This window comes from Molothrus ater, chromosome 3 (assembly GCF_012460135.2).
Source record: "Molothrus ater isolate BHLD 08-10-18 breed brown headed cowbird chromosome 3, BPBGC_Mater_1.1, whole genome shotgun sequence".
In the NCBI taxonomy this organism is placed as follows: domain Eukaryota; kingdom Metazoa; phylum Chordata; class Aves; order Passeriformes; family Icteridae; genus Molothrus; species Molothrus ater.
Window position 1 is genome coordinate 63331698 of NC_050480.2, and position 17092 is coordinate 63348789.

Consider the following 17092-nt stretch of genomic DNA (forward strand, 5'->3'; position numbering starts at 1 on the left):
ATGGATATTTTCTAGTTGAATATATGAATATATATATGAAAATGAAGATTCCATGAAATGAGATAATCTACCTGTGATCTTCTGCCAGCTTGACTGAGACATAGTTCAATGTAAAATGTGTTTAGAATGTGTTTAGAGATCTGAAGTAGTAGATTACCAGCAAAGAAAACATTCCTGTTTCCTTATCATAGGGAGACTGGCTTCCTGCTGGTTGTGGATCCTCCTCCTGTGTGAAATGTTAAAATATACTTGTTCAGCATTTTTAATTTCTTTTAGTAGGGATATGGAGGCTATGTATGGTCTCTGTGACTGCTCAGATTCCCTCTTTGACTCTCACAGTGAGTAGTACTGGGGTTCATGTAGTATTGTCAGTGATGACTCCATAGCAAACTAATTACACAGAGTTCTCAAAGTGCTTTGAAGATGAAAGGCACTGTATCAGTGCAACTCCAGGTATGATTATTATTATTATTGTTTATATAGCATACATAACCATTAGTGGGAGCCTAGATTTGAGCCCCTTTAGGACTAGGGTGGGAGGAAAATTTGGACAAACTCCATGTCCTGACACTTTCACTGCACCTGGTTAAGGTAGACAACTAGAATTCTGAGTTCCTCTGCTATCTTCCTTAATTGTAAAATAGAATGAAAAAGCAAGTGATTGAAGCAAATGTAGGCTCCTATGAACTCAGATAGAAAATTACTTCCTAAACTGTCAGGCAAAACTTGTAGTAGTTAGCATTCATTCTAAATAAATGAAATAGGAGATACAACAGCTTGTTAATTAATAGATATTTAATGGAGCAGGCTCTTCTAAGGTATTTGAGTGGTCCCCAGCACATGACATAAGGAAGAAAAATAATAATATGGAAAGCTTTTTTATTACAAAACACTAAATACCTGTTGCATAAGTGAGGCAGAGAAGAAGTAGGTAGTGGGAGAAGATGGCTGCATGGGAGAAGTGAAGACTACAGAGATTAAGAGAATAGTACAGCACACAGTTGAAGCCTCTGTCAGAAAGCAGGAATCCTTTCACACCTTTGCAGCTTGACTTTTCAGGACAAGGAAGGATGATTGACCAACTTGCCTTGATTCTATAGGAAATCCTATGGGAAACAATCCAGATCCACTTTCTCCACTCACACACCCTTTGCCATCACCAGTTACCCTAGCATTGAGGGATTGAGCACTACAATCCATTTAAGGTCCACAGAGCTGGAACAACCAAAATAGAACCAGAAGAAATTCCTCAGAGATTATCCTAGACCTCAGCAAGTTACACAGGCTCATGGACTCATGGCTGGATCCTCTGTGGGCTCCAAAAAAAAAAAACAACCAAAACCAAACCTACAGGGACTTGAATAAAAGAAGGAACTAAGTGAAGCTCAGAGAAGGGTTTTCATCTCTCATCACTCAACAGAAACTCCTTGTCCTCAACAGAAGTATGTTAGGTCAGGCCAGGTAGGATTCTTGCCTGAGTAATACTTCTTTGCCTCCACACACAAAACCCAGGTGGCAATCTTACAGTTGGCTATATATTCAGCTTTGAAACAACTATGAGTCTCCCAAATATATGGCAGAGTACTCCCAGTGAAACACTTTGAAGTAGTGATGCATAGATAATTTTGAATATTCCCCTTTGAATAGGGAAATCCAAAGTGTAAGCAGAGACTGTGTTTTGAAAAAGCCTTCCTGTGGAGGGTGTCCTATTATATGTAAATACTAACGAGAATAGCATGCAAATATGGTCATTAGGGAAGGTCTGAATTTTTCCAGAGCGACTTCAATTTTGAGCCAAGGTACTTCAGCCTTCAAAGGCAACAAACTCCGTGACTCAGCAGAAGCTGAGACTGAAAAGGCCTGTTTCAGCAAGGACCAGTGTTTTTCAGATGCTAAAGTATCCAGAGGATTTTCTAATGCCTTAAACTATTTCCCATGCTGCTCTCCTATTGAGTTAGTTGCAGACATGCAAAAAAGAACTACTACCTATTCCCTGATTGCAATGCTTTGTTATCAACTGTGGTTGCATTTATTTATATATTTGGGGCTGCTTCTGTTTTCCAGTATGGAATTTACACTATAGATGGAAAAAGGAGAGGGAGGAGGATGAAAAGACCCCTAGCCAAGCTAAGCTCCCAGGGAGACTGCTCAGATGCTTGGGATATGAATAAGTTTCTAACAAGGATGAGGAGAGACAAAGATTTTACCCCCCAGCTGCCTAGCCCAGAAGAGTTAGATGCATGTTATATATTACCCCACACTCCCTAATGTAAACCTGCAAAAATTTGACATGGACATAATGTAAATGTATTTCATTGCATTAACAGAATTCATGTCTCTTTGTAAAAAAAATGCAAACCTTTAGACTACTTTTCATAAATTTGCCTCTAGACCAAGTTAGAGTAAAAAGACAGTGTGAGGAAATAGTATGATTACACATATTTAAGGAGTCACATACAAGATTTCATAGCTTATACTCATCAGCTTTCCCCCTGCAGTTATATAAATGAAAATTAAATGTCATTATATCTCTTGGTCCAATCTGTTTATGTTTGATGTTGAGAAGAATTTTAGCATTGATTTAAATGACTGAAATCCTGGAACTCATGTGAGCATTTTCTGTCAGTTCTAATGGGAAGCATGTCACTGTGGTCTAGGCTTGTTTTAAGGAGCAATTTAAATGTCTGAACATTCTCCCTTTTATACTGGTCTCAGCTCACATGTCTCATTTTGTTGCGCAAATTTCCTCAACACAGCAGGAGAGACCTTTTTAAGTGATGGGAGAGGCCACAATCCCCCAAAAGCCATTACTTCTCAGCAGTGACTGCCTCCCCTGGCAGCGTATCACTAACCCTGTACAGGCTGTCCCAGATTCTCTGCCTCCAGCACTCAGCTTCTCCAGCACTTGCAAGGAGTTAAGGCAAAACAATCCGTGTAAAAACATGTCTGCCTTTGTCCAAGGTGCTTTTGCATTGTGAATACCAGGAAGGTGGATGCAGCATTTTGGCCACTAGGCAGAAAGAGTGAGGACAGCCATTTTAGAGGAGGCTGGTTTTACCACATTTCTGACCAGCTGGATCTATTTAAACTGTTATATTCATGGTATCCATTGATAATGCTCAACATGTTTACATCCACATCATCTGCATTGCTTCATAGGGTCTTTGGTAGTGCTCCAGGTTAGGAAGTATTTAAGTAAGATAAGTATTCTTTTTTTTTTTCTTTGTGTCTATCAAAATACCTTTTAAATAGGAACAGGAACAAATAAGCTCTTCCTGCTTCAATCTAGCGATGTGCTAGCATCATGTAATTTACATCTGACACACTTTTCCAGTACCGGCAGAGTCTGGGTGTGAATATCCTTGGGCACAGTCAAAAGCACATGATTTAAGCCAGGGAAAGGTGGTCATCATCTTTGCAGAGCTGATTTTGCAGCCCAATGTTTCTGGAGCAATTATGTTAGAATATGTTAAAATGGAGGACACTCAAATAGTTTCATGCAACTGAGGCAGTTAATACACCTAGGTAGTGATTTCTCAGACATGAATTATGTTTCTAATCTTATTGTCTACGTTGATAGTAGAAATAAAAGTAATGTAAGGAGTAGCTCTGTATCATCATCTCTGGATTTTTGCCAGAGAAATCCTCTAAGGGCCATCCACTCCACCTCTGTCTTCTGAGCTCTTTGGCAGATCTAATGCAAATAGCTGGAGAATGGCTGGAGAAAGATGACTTCTCATGAGCAGCATGAGAAGTCAAGACATCTTCAAGGAGATTATGGTGAATCTGACTGTTTGGATAATACCACACATTTAAAAAATGTATGTCAAGCTCAGTAGAATGCTCAGTCCTGCTAGGTTTGGATTAGGAGTAAATAGAAAGGAAAAATTCTACAGGAAGAAGATAAATTCTATTTTCTGTCCTACTTTGTTTAAATTCTTGAAAAGGGAGCAGTGGTAATCATGGAGGAATTACAAGAAGGATTTAAAGTAGTATTCCGTCTCAGCAGAATAGAAACAGACATGACCAAAACTGGAGGAGCTTTTGATCTGACATACTCAGAACTCTGGATTAACCAGTCAAGGTAACTTCAGAACTCCTACGTCTGACACGAAAAACTCTACTTCATACATTGCTATTTTTTTTCCCTCTGTTTTAATCAATAACAAGCTGCAGAGAAATTCTGAGGGAAAGGCAGCATGGTGGCAATGCACAGCTGAGCCAGTGTGCTACTGCTGAGTAGCACAGGAGTGCTGTAGACAGATGTGGGAGATGTGGTTCTGGACAAGTGACACAAGTGCATTCCTTAAAAATGATGGATTTCAGTGGGTGAGGAAGGTGCCATCACATAATTTATTCTGGTTCTCAAACTTTTACTGTAGTTTCCACTTTAAATATGGAAATAGAATTTCTAAATTAGGAAATAACCTTCAGCGTGTGCTCACAGTATTTAAAAAGTCTTGAAATTACATGATATGCATATAGATTTTAGGCTGTCTGTAACTTTTCCTTCTAACTTTACTCTTTAAAAACATTTCAAATTGTTGGGATAGGGTGGAAGCCTTAAGATGATTTGTCTTTTTTGCAAAATACTGCTACACAAAACATAAACACAATTTTTAAATAATTAACAGGATGTGAAATTGGGTTTTATGTTTTTAATTACCTTCAGAGATTGTATTTTAGCATCTTTTCTAGTTTGAAATCAATATCTAACATATCCTTCTACAAAGGCTGAGAAGTGTGTGCTAGCATTGTATCACAGCTTATTTTGTGTCATCTTCAGAAAAAGCAAATGCTGCTGCAGGGATGCACTGGGAGAAAGAACCTAAAGAACTTGATGAATGGCATACAAAATTATGATGACTTTGAAGTGTATAATAAATGCTGTCCACAGAAATTAATCCAGGTGGGAAAAATAGCCTCTGGGATGTCTTTACCCTACACATGTACACACATGCATGACACCAAAAAAAAAAAAATCAGAGAGCCTTGGTATTGAAGCATTAAATTATTTCAGTTGTCCAAGATGCCCCATGGGACATACCTGACATTCAGCCTGTCTAGAAGATACTACATTTTATCTCAGGGTGAGCCCTTGTCTGAATGCTTCAGTGTCCACCTTTCCAAGGGCATGATCCTTACAAAATGCTTGGAATGTTCTTCCATTTGTGCAGATGAACTAGGACAAGCCAGCTTAAATATGACTCATTGTTATTATTTAAGGAAAACTTCAAGGAGTCATTCCTTGTGCTGGTACTTTTGTAGTATCTCTCAAAGCTATAAATCCACTACCACTGCCTTGATTTTTTTTACCCATCTGAACTAATAAAAAGGGGAAGAATTTGGACTTAAAATAAAAAGTAAATTTGAAAGTAAAACCTTTTATGATAATCACATGAACATTATATTTTCATTTTTCAAATAAAGGAAAGAGTTGAACCACCTTACATCTAGAGTCCAATCCTGAAAAGCCAAGCACTGTATGACTTTATCAGTAATGGAGACATAAAGGGTGAAGCAGGAGAAGCATTGCGCAAAATCCCAGCCTTATCAAAATCAGTACCTTTCTCCTAATGAGCTTGAAGGAATGAGGTTTAAATTTCAGAAATTGAAATTGACTCTTACTTGAGCAATCTGATGACATATAAACTGGATGCAATGATTTCATAATGTTTCATCTAAACCATATATAAAAATTGCTTGAGAAATTATGTGACAATCTTTTAGGACTGTCATTTTTATAATAGTTTGCAAATAAATATACATTTTCTGAGACTCCTAGCAAGATTTCTTCATGCTGAACATTACTTAGTTTCAGGAGTGGTGGAGACAATGCTTGTTTTTCCAGTTGTTGTGAGGGTGTCTGAACATGGTCCTGTGGAATTTCAGTTCAAAGCAAACCCAGATGGATTAAATAAAGGAAGCTTCTGAAATGCAGAGTGACTGGGGAAAAATGAACACAGAAGGAATGAGTTTGGATTATCAGACTGAAACTAAAGATATCTATGGATATATGAAACAGTAAAAGACAATTAGAAAATGTATTTATACTAAATTAAAACTTTATTGACTAATGTTCTCCAGACAACATGATCTGACAAACTATGGTTGCATACATGCAATGAAGTTGAAGACAACAGTAGTTTAACATGGAATGTCAAACAAATTAATATAATGCATTAAATGAAACAATTTATCTGTGTTGCTGCAAAATGAAACCAAGTTATGCATTTCCTTGGTCAATCTGTGTTCAGCTAAGAGACTATGCATTTGAAGAAACTGGTAGATTTCTTTAGCATATATTTCAAATAAATTAGCTAGAATTGTACTCTTTAAAAATCCTTTCAACTTCACTTGCATTTCAAACATAATCTAACTGTAAACACTAAAGTTGCTAGAGCCATCTAGAAAGACCTAACTGTCAAACTCAGTGGACATTGCAGTTCAGTAAATGTGAATATTTAGAACAAGAAAAATACCAGTTACTGCAAAAGCCATTTAGGCATATTTTATTATTAATCCAGCACAAAGCACTTCTTCTAAGTTTCTCACATAAAAGACTAAAGCTTGCTTACAGTACTACATCTTCTATCATTCAAGCATCATTATTATCTATCAGGGAGATTGGCTAGATGACCTAATGGGTCTTTTCCACCCCTAACTTCTACAAAAGAAAATCATTCATGCCAGCAAGAACATGGTTCGCTACATCTTGGGCTTGATCCTGCAGATTTGTTGAGGCAAAACTCCCAACAACTTGAAAGAGAGATTTTCCAGAGCAAGACATCCAGGATTAGGCCCTTTAGATTTTTTTTATTTTTATTTTTAAAAGAGCATCCATTTAGGATGCATGGAAAATATTTTATAGAATTAAAAAAATATAACAACGTGTGCTTCACTTACATTGAAGGAACCAGAGAATGTAAACACCATAGTGGCCCAGATCTTCACAACATCCATGAGAAAGTGTCAACTGCAAGTAACCTGTGTGCGTTTATTTCTCAGCCTATGCTTCTGAGGGTGTTTTGTGTATACCTTTACCTCCACATCCACACACATACCTACACCCTTAGTACACATAAAGGTGTGATAAAATTCACTAAAGGCAGTTGCTTGCTTGTCTTGATGCTTAAATCTGCAAGTGGCAGCAAACTGTGTTTCATATAATACTAAAGAGACTCTACATAAGTAGCAGGACACAAGTATTGCTGTGGGCAAGACTGTGTTGTTGCTGGTTCCACGTGTGTGGAGCCGTCCCATTTACGCACATCACAAAATACACCTGCATGAAGGGCTGGAAGAGCAGGTGACCAAAGTATTTCTTGGTGGGCCATGCCTGAAATTTGAATTGAACGACTCAAAGACTGTAAATTGTCCTCACAGGAGCCTTCCAACAACCTGGGGGACCATGTAGGAAAGTTTACCTTCAAAGTGCACTTTCTAAGAATGGAATGTTCTTGACAGGGAAATGATCAGAGGCAATCCTGGACTTTTTTGCATGTTGAATAGGAAAAATGTTTTCATCTTCAGGTAGCACTTCACCCTGACAAATGTGAGTTCAGTTATTATTGGGTTTTAGTATTACAGAAGAATCTTTAGAAACAAACATGATAGTACGCACATACACATACACTCAGATATTTACAGCCTTTCTAGAAAAACAGCCCTTTACCTTAGTACTACCTATCTTTTTTCCATTTTTTTTTTAGTATTTAAATTCTTTAAACCAGCTACATTAAATATCAATGTGTACTGTACCACCCCACACCAACCCCACACCCCCCAAAGAACCAGCAAGTATTTTAAAAGTTTGTTTGCTTGTTTGTTTTGCTTTTTTTTTCTTTTATGATTGTTAAAATCTCCTGCTTGAGACTGTTAAGTACCACCTCCACTGGAACAAGATCAGCACTGACGGCATCTTCCAATGCACGTCGTTTCGTAGTTGAGCAAGTACTGCATCAAGAAGCTTAGATCTCCAGGTCGTCAGGTCGAGGCCTGCTGCTGGCTCGGCTGCTGGCTCTGCTGGGAGGCCTCTGGTCCACAATGGTAAGGGGCTGCAGCTCATGTCCTGACGCCAGTTTTTTCGTGTTCTGGTGGTCATCGGAGAAGTCGAAGGGCTGGGCGTGCGAGTTGGAGATGGTGCTGCCAGCCTGCCCCATTCTGTTCTGCTCCGCGCTGTAGTTGGCCCAGTTTTGCTCGCTGGCTTGCTTATTGTAGTTACGACAGGAGGAGTTGTTCCTGTCTCCAGTAACAAGCTTGTACCCCGGGGGAGACATAGGAGACAAGGGGGCGGTCGGTGATGAGCAGCCATTGTAATAAGCGTATTTGGGGGAGCCGCAGTCCTTGGAAGGGCTCATGGCACCGCTGTGGGAGTAGGGGTCGGTTTTCCCTTTCACACGATCCTTGACACCCTTGAAGAATACGTAAAAAAGCTCAATGATGTTCAAGGCAAGAGACACCAAGGACACCACCAGCATGAAGAGGATGAAGATGGTTTTCTCAGTTGGACGGGAGAGGAAACAGTCCACTCTGTGTGGGCATGGATCTCGCTCACAGGTGTAGATGGCATTCAGGCTAAACCCATAAATGTACCACTGAATCAGCAAGAAAGCCACCTCGAAGACAGATTTAAACAGGATGCTGATGATATAAGTACGGAGCAGTCCCCCACGCATCTTCACTTTGCCATGCTCTTCGATCCCATACTTGAATTTCTTAATTTCTATTTGCTTGAGATGCATATCCACATTCACACCATCATTTGCCACTACTTTTAGCTCTTCTTCTCTTTTGTTCAGCTTCTCTTCTTTCCTCATTACATAGAACACATGTGCCAGGTACAAAAGGGTAGGTACAGACACAAATATGATCTGCAGAACCCAAAAGCGTACATGGGAGATGGGAAAGGACTTGTCATAGCAGACGTTCTCGCAACCAGGCTGCTGAGTGTTACACCGGAATGCAGACTGTTCATCTCCCCAAGCAGATTCAACTGCTGTTCCCAATAGCAAGATTCGGAAAATGAAGAGGACAGACAGCCACACTTTCCCTCCTGCAGTAGAATAGGCTTGAACTTTGTCAAGAAGTTTTCCCAAGGCACTCCAATCACCCATCTTCACAGGATGCTGGCTAAACAAGGACACAAAGGAAAAAAATAGCAAGGGTTAAGTCAGAGGGCTTGAATACCTTTGACACACTAAATCACTGATCAATACTAATAGAGCAGTGGGGTCAGCTTTGTTGTAACTAATGTATTTTACACAATCTGAAGAGAAACTGGAGTTTAGTAAGTCTGCAGGTGAAGTGGAAAGTCAGGGAAACTGAAAAGAGAAAGTAACATATAATGTCTCAGAGCACAATCGAAAAAGTTCCTAATTCTAATTTCACTCCAATTTTCAGGAAGGCCCATGATAACCCTCGGTGATCACTGTGGTTGGCTCAGCTTTCTTGATGGCAGCCTCAATTCCATTACCTTCACCTGCCTCAGGTGAAAAACAGATGTGACACACAGCTGAAGCAGGATGTGGAATAAGTAGTAGCACTGCCTAAATATGCTAGGAATATGGAAGATTTCTCAGTTTCAGTGAGGATTGATCATTCAATGTAATTTTTATGTTTACTCTTTCAGATACTAAAAAAGTAAACTACAATATAACCTAAATACAATAGGTTACCTTAGGTTAATATTAGGGTCACATACCTAAAATTCTACCTTTGCAAAATACATGTCATTTTTCCTACACAGCAATATTAAACTGAGCTTCTGCCTGTAACTTCATAGCATGTAGTATGTTTAAGGGTGTAGTTCCTAATGATGCCAAGTTTATATTCTACTAAACTTCAGAAAAAGCATTAGCTCTCTAAATTAAGCTTATACATTAGTATTTTCATCACGAAGATCAAAGAAATCATTATTTACCTATAATTTTATGAAGGAACAAAAAATTGTAAATACATGAAACACAGCTAAGATCATGTTACTATATTGGAGGAACTGGTTTCCTGTTTATCTGTGATTTGCTTAATTCATTGGAGTTTCAGGTTTGTATTTGAATCTTTTTGTATTTAAATTCCTTCTTTGTTTTGAAAGGAAAAGATTTAGCAGGAAAAAAAAGGTAAATATGCTCTGTTTGTAAGGCGACTCCTGGCTTGTAATTTATATTCCAAGTGTTCAACACTGCAAGTTTAAAGTGTCTTTCCTGACTTGAGTTTTAAAGTGCTCATTTCTGGGACACAGGCAGCTTCTCAGGATATCTGGAAACACATAGGGTGACATAAAAAAAATGAAATTGTTTGCTTGATGCTTTAGATTCCTAAGAAAAACAAATTTCACTATAGATTTTTATCAACTGGAGAATGGAAATCTTATTAAAACTTGTATTTTAACTTGCCCAACATGAAAAAGCATGAAATCATATGAAATCAGGAATTTAAAAGGAAAAATAATCATGAAGTTTCCCTTTTAATGTGAATGCTGCTGGGCAGAGATATTTGTTCCATGGATGCTGAGTAATCCCTTCCTGGTATTAACAGTTTTGATAATGTCCAAATTATTTCCTCCCCACTGCATCATGGCTATATTCCCTAGTGAAGGTCATTTATAGAATATGCACTTTTTGGATAATTCATAAAATGGGAAATGTTAGCACCAAGGAGACTTGCTTTTAAGAAGCGGTGAGTCACTGGGAACACAAGAGTATAAATCTGGCAAACTCAAACATAACAATAGATGCCAAATAAAAACACACCGTTCCTGCCACCGAGTCTGAGAGAGTAATGGGAGACAGTGTTTAAAGTACTCGCTCTGATAGCTCTGAGATGCCAATTATCTTTGAACCCCTGAAAAATACCCCAGGGCCATTTCCTCTGTCTGCCTTAACGGCTGGCTCAGAAGTTCAGCCACTGCAGCCTGTTGACCCTTCCTCATGTAATTAGCTCTTCTCATGAATGAAGCCCCATCAAAGGATCAGGCCTGCTTCAAACTTTTAAAACTGGGAGCCTCTGCCAGGAGGAGCAAACACAGCATGTTTGTCTCTGACACATCCCCTCAGCCATCCTCAGCTTTCATCCTTCCCAGGAAAAGTGAGTTTGTCTTTTTGAGCTGGGGTGGCAGAGAAGGAGTCAGGCAGAGAAGTGTGGAGGTCCCTGGAAAGTCTGGAATGAAATGTGACCACGTTCCTCCTCAGGCAGGGATTGTTAAAACAGAGAACAGCCTGTAACTATACAACACGTGAAGTTTGTTTTAAAGGCAAGCTATTTGCTCCATGTCCTAGTGCAAGGGGCCTTTTTCAAGTAACAGCTTCTTGATTCAATTAGTCAGCTTTCCAGTGACTAGAAACTATTGGGTTAACAGACTTTCCTCAGACTCCATGTACTTTTTTTACTGTCTAAATGTTATTTCAGATTGAAAGCCTGATTAAGAAAACAGAGGATATGTTATTTCTAGGCAGTTATGTGTTGTTTGTTTTCTAATTACACTCCTCTCTGGTTCATTAATGCAATATGATTTACTTCAGTTCTGACCTACTTAATCCCACACCTGCAGTATTTGGAGAATTTACTCCCTATTTTTTAATTTGCTTCAGCATGCAAAATTGCTAAGTTTCATTTGTGTCCACTGGCAATATAAACTCCAGGAGGAAACATTCCATGCTTGAATTACTCATACATAGTTCTGAAAAGCAACTTTTTAAAAAAGAGATCAGTTACATGCTAGCCTTTGCCAGTGATAAAAAAACCCACATCAATTCAAAACATTGTACTGTTAATCAGATAACCTTGTGGTGGCACAAATATATTATTCCTTTTCTTAAGTGGATTCCACTGCATTATGAAACACAGTACTTTGCTTTGTTGTAGAGAAAATTCATTCATCGGATCTAACTTGTTTACTTTCAGGGCACTGAAAGGCCAGTTTTATTAACCGATTACAAATCTGTTTACCAGGTATAAAAAGAGGTTTTGTATCAAACAGGTACTTAAGTATTCTAGCTTTGTAATTAGCTTGAAATGGTTGGCAGACAACCTTTAAAAATAGCTCTTTAGCTTTCTGGACTTTAGCTTGTTTTAACACTTCCAAATAACTTAAAGGAGTCCACTGAATGACACAGGCTGGCCTATTCAATTCATACAAACTCATTACTTCAGGAGTTTAAGGATATGGCTGATGATGAGTACGTGCATTTCATGAGTTCCTACTGATTAATACTTTACAGGATCATAACCTTCTCTGAGGCAGACTAATGCTGGCCTAGTATTAAAATCCAGCAGTCTTTAAAAGATGGATTTCTTCCAGGTCCTACTGTGTGTGGGTAAAGGCAGGGAAAAAAAATCTGTAGAGCAGCAGGAGATCTGAGAGCATTCATCTGCACGGGTTTAGGATGACCACATATATAAGACATTTGATTTGTAAGCCACAATTAAGAAATTCTAGAACTGTTTTTTATGGGCGGCATTCATCATGTCATCTGGTTCATATTTTCCAGGGAGAATAAGGCAAACTCAGTGCTGTGGTAATGTCCTAGGTCTGACTACAGTGTTAGAAGGTCACATGCCAGTGGATGGAAGAGCAGCAAGGGTTAGAGTGGGTTCCAAAGTGGGATTGTGCAGCTGAAGTAATTGGGAAACAGGCCAAAGGTTCGTATTTCCAACTTTTTCTATCTTTGTATTTGTGCTCACACACACCTAGACAACAAAAGAGAAGGCTCTGGACCCCAAACATAAATCAGCTTGAGCATTTCCCGAAAGTAACATGAATCACAGAGAAAGACTATACAACTCATTGGGTTTGGACCTGCTGGAACAGGGACGGTTAGCTTTCCAAAATCTTATAAAAATAAGCAAATGCCTTGTAGACATTCCCTTGAGAAGGTGTAGTTCATATATAGGTCTGCAGATGAGCTTCAATTCATTTCATCCACAGGACAAAGGTTATGCACAAAATGGTTCCAGTAACTAGAATTTCAAATGTCACAACTGTGGTTTTCCCTTTGTCTGCCAGTATTGCTGGTGGTCAGTCACTACCAGATCTACCTCATAGCCTCTGCCTTTCCCATCTTGTACCCTCCACACCTAATTTAATTTTAAATCATATTTGCAAAGGCAACTGTAAGCACTTTCTTAGATGTTCCCTAGTTGTACAAGTCAGGTCTATCCTCTGTGTTAATGCTCAGATTCATCCCTCTCCTGACTCACTTTGTAATTAAGGGAAGGAACGCTGAATTCCCTGAGGGTGCCTTAGGCCCTCTGATGCTCCTGCTTGAGAATCTAGAAATCTGGATGTCCAAGCACATAAATGGCACAAACAACAGTCCAGGTGCTTTTACAGGAGACAAATTCAGTGAGTAACCTGGGAAGGAGATACCAAAGATTGGGGGGAAAGAGAGCAATGTATCTAATGAAACAGATGCATTGCTCAATGTCCTCTAACCTTCCCCATACCCACAGGAATCCTTGGCCCTGGTTCATTGCAGAGACAAAATTAATCTCTTGGGCTTGCATAATATGAGAGCTGAGATAACCTTAGAGTGTTGAATCTGTCTGCGCTCCTGTGTGTATAAGCATTCAGCTTTATTTTGCAAATCAAATCCCTTATGTCCATCCCTGTCTTCCCTCTCCTGATCCCAGCCTGCCCCTTGCCTTTCTGCCATTCGAGTGCTTGTTAGGTATCGTGGGTCAGTGCCAGTGTTTGGCTTTGAAGTTTCTGAAGGAAGCACTTCAGTAAACATCCCAAAGACTAGAGGCTTAAATTCTGCCGCGTAGTGTGCTGTCCAGATGTTAAAAATGGCAGGATGAAAGCTTCACGCAAGTCCTCTAACTCACTCCCTATGCGCACACACACACACGCGCACACACACACTGGGACAGGCGTCAGGCAAAAGGTGTCCATATCCCATTTTTGTGCTCATTACCAGGGTTTTTGTCATAAGAATCATGTAAAAAAATGAAATCCTCAGAGGAAATATGCTGCTCCATGAGGCTTGCTGGTTATCTCAAGGCAAAATATGAGGACACATATAAGCACACAATATCCTTGTTCGTGCGTTGCTCGATAAGATAGACTCTCTGTTTCGTCTGTCTTTCAGCTGAAGGCTCTTTTTTCTCCTTCCTCGTGCTGCTTTTTAACTACTGGCAAGCAACAGGCAACAACTGCTATGAGGAATGTCTCCAAGTCTCGCAACATGAAAAGGTTTTGAGTTCTCCAAGAGATGCTGCTCAAGTATTTTTTCCTCTGCATTTTGACAATTAAGTCTTTGAGGTATTATACAGGGAATGTGTCATATGTGGATTATGTACAGTCCTTCCTAGACAACTTTCATTTATATCTACCCAAGACTTTCACAGACATTGCCAACGTGGTAAGGCATATCATGATATCCCACATTCCTTCTCTAAAATCCCTCACTGAGGTTGCTAAAACAGAGTAACTATATACAAACCAGGTTAAAAATCCATAACCCGTGTCTGGATTTTATCACATCTATTTTAAAAGAAAAGGGGAAAAAAACTTATCAGGAAGACCACGTGAAAGTCACCACTTCAGTAGCTGCAGCATTTAACAAGGCATCTAATTAAGGAGCTTGCTCTGCTCAAACTATCACTCATCAATCAGGATTTCCATATGAAAGCAAAACGTGTGGGGAAGGAATGGGACGCATCCAAGGCAAGGTCTCCCTGTTACTAACTTCTGATGCAATTTCGGTACAGCAGAGGAGAGTGAAGCACACCTCGGCTTTTTCTTTAAAAGAGCTGAGATAGCCCGAGAGGCAGTGGAGGGGAGAGATCGCTTGTGGCAGCAACAAATCTGCTCAGCCCGGCGCTCACAACTTCGCCGCAGTTCCTCCTTCGGCCGAACAAGGTTACAAGTTGTAAAAGTGTAGCACTTCTAGAAATGTATAGAAATGTGACAAAAGAAAGCAAAGCATTCCTCCAAGCTGGAACTGAGCGCTTAAAGAGAATCTATGCTGTTTAGAGATGTGTGTTTTTAAACAAGTTCAACCCTCAACGCAATAACACAGAGTTCTTAGTGTGCAGGGGAAAAAAAGAAGAAAAAAGAAAAGAAGTGTTTTCAGAAAAAAAAAAAAAGGATACACAAAATGATGAAAAAGTGAAAGAGGAAAACTTTCAACTTACCCTTGCTGATCAGCAGTGAAAATGGATCAGAGCACTTCTTTGGAGGGTTAAACTAAAATGGAAGAGCACGTTCAGGCACTCAGACCTGTCTATTTAAACTTTAAAAGTCTACTGCTGTTTTGTATTTTTCATCCTTCCTTCCCCACTAATGAAAGAAAAGTGCTGATACCTCGTAAAAGTTTTTTCTAACTTGGAACACTGGGAGAGCTTTTAACAAGTTTTCAAGCCTCTGACTGTGCGAGAGGAGGGGAGAGGGAGGGGAGGCAGCCCAGGAGGAGGGGCGCTCTGCGGGCGGAGAGCTCGGAGCTGGGGGAGGAGGAGGGAGAGGATTGAAGGCACAGCAAAAAAACAGCCCGCGGAAAGCCTGAGAGCATGGCAGTCCACTCTTGCTGATGTAACAAAACAAATACACGGGCAGTCAGCAGCCGCCCCACAGCCCCCGGTCACTGGGGCACCTGGTTGGCGCGGTGACCGCATCTGGGCTCGCCGGACACAGATGCCACAAGCTGGCTCTCTGGTGTGTGCCAGGAGTTTCACTGCAGGGAAAGGCAGAAATGCAGGGAAAGGCATTCATAGTAACCAGCGTGGACATTCTGGATGTGGGGGCTGCATACCCTAGCCACCACTCAGGAGAGGAAGCCCTCCTAAGCCCTCTCTGCTTTTTTGTTGCGAACACAGCCTTGTTTACCGAGGTCAATTTCCTTTACGTGCACACATGAAAGTACACACCAAGAGCAGCGTGTTTGTTTCCACGGAAGATACACATCGCATATTTTTTTACGATTATTTGTATGTGCATGTGTGCGTGTGTCTGTCCCACGGGAGAAATGAAGAAATGATCTCACATTCCAGGATACTCTTTCCAGGAAACTTCAGAATCAGGCTTCAATAGTGAGAAATGTTCTTGATAATTTTTGAACACATTTTACAGAATAAGAGCATGCTTCAAGACTGATCTACACAATTGGAGCAAAACTAATTTGGCTTTGCTCCTGCCTAGACCCTGGTTAAATGCTCTTTGAAAAATGCCTTGTCTGTAGAACAGAGATTAATTTGTTTCTTTATTTTAAGCTGCTCACACGTGGAGTTCAAAAGTCATTAGGAATTGGTCTTGTACTTGTTCATGTCCTGGAGCTGCTCCATGGGACTTAAGAGCTTCTCTAGAAGTGTCCTGGTCAGATAGTTCTCTGTGAAGTTTCACAGAGAAACCAGAAATCGTGATCTGAAACCAGATCATGATTGTACCAGGCTCACTTGGGTTTCAACTCATGTTATTCTCAAGAGCTATTTCTGGGCTCAGTAGCATGGATAAACATTTTTTGCTCTTTGAAGGGGAGAAGTTAAGTAATGGGTATGGAGCTATTCCTAGATAAATGTCCTCTTTACAGTTTCTTTTTGAAATAATGAGTTACATTCTGCAACACAACCTAGATATTACTTCTTATTTTTCACAGCTCTTCCCTACTGTTTTTCACCCAGATCTCTCCAGAGAAGGGAAGATCTTTGTAGAAATAGACTCATCAGGGAGCTTCGAAGCGAGGAGCTAAACACACCCATCATGGTTCTTGCTCTGGAGCAGTTAATAGCAGCCTACAGTGCCTCCTGTTTGACAAAAAGAGATAGTACACTACAGTGCATACCTTCCATTCCCCTTCTCCCAGCTGCAGACAAAGACAGGTTTGCTCAGTTTCCTCTCTTTCCTTTGATAGTGGCTGCTAGTTTGTTAGTTTTGACTTCTTTTTTTCCCCCTCCTCTTGTTTTACAGTTGTCCAAGCCATATGGCAGAAAGAAACTTCATGTTTTCTGAGGGTAATTTTCAGGTTGCCTTTTCTCATCACATAAAGAATTGGAGCTTTGTGCCTCACAGACTGTGGGCCCTTCTTCTTGAGAATAGATAAACTGAAATATATAAACCACAGCGTTTCACTGTCTTCATGACTGTGGTATAGACAGTGAG

General features: G+C 40.0%; 1 protein-coding gene across 2 annotated transcripts; it reads right to left on the reverse strand.

The window, feature by feature from the left end:
* Positions 1-6043: 6043 nt before the first annotated feature.
* GJA1 (gap junction protein alpha 1) lies at positions 6044-15371 on the reverse strand. Of its 2 annotated transcripts, none has more exons than XM_054514335.1 (2): positions 15136-15371; positions 6044-9128 (listed from the first exon to the last, which is right to left on the reverse strand). In XM_054514335.1, exon 2 carries the CDS (start codon positions 9114-9116, stop codon positions 7971-7973), a length of 1146 nt encoding a protein of 381 aa, XP_054370310.1. In that variant the 5' UTR covers positions 9117-9128; positions 15136-15371; the 3' UTR covers positions 6044-7970. The 2 variants fall into 2 exon arrangements, with proteins under 2 accessions (XP_054370310.1, XP_036235941.1); XM_036380048.2 differs by having other exon boundaries at positions 6044-9132.
* Positions 15372-17092: the final 1721 nt, after the last annotated feature.

Excerpts from the sequence above, each read along its gene's own strand:
- GJA1 (XM_054514335.1), bottom strand. The coding sequence starts at position 9,116 with ATGGGTGATTGGAGTGCCTTGGGAAAACTTCTTGACAAAGTTCAAGCC.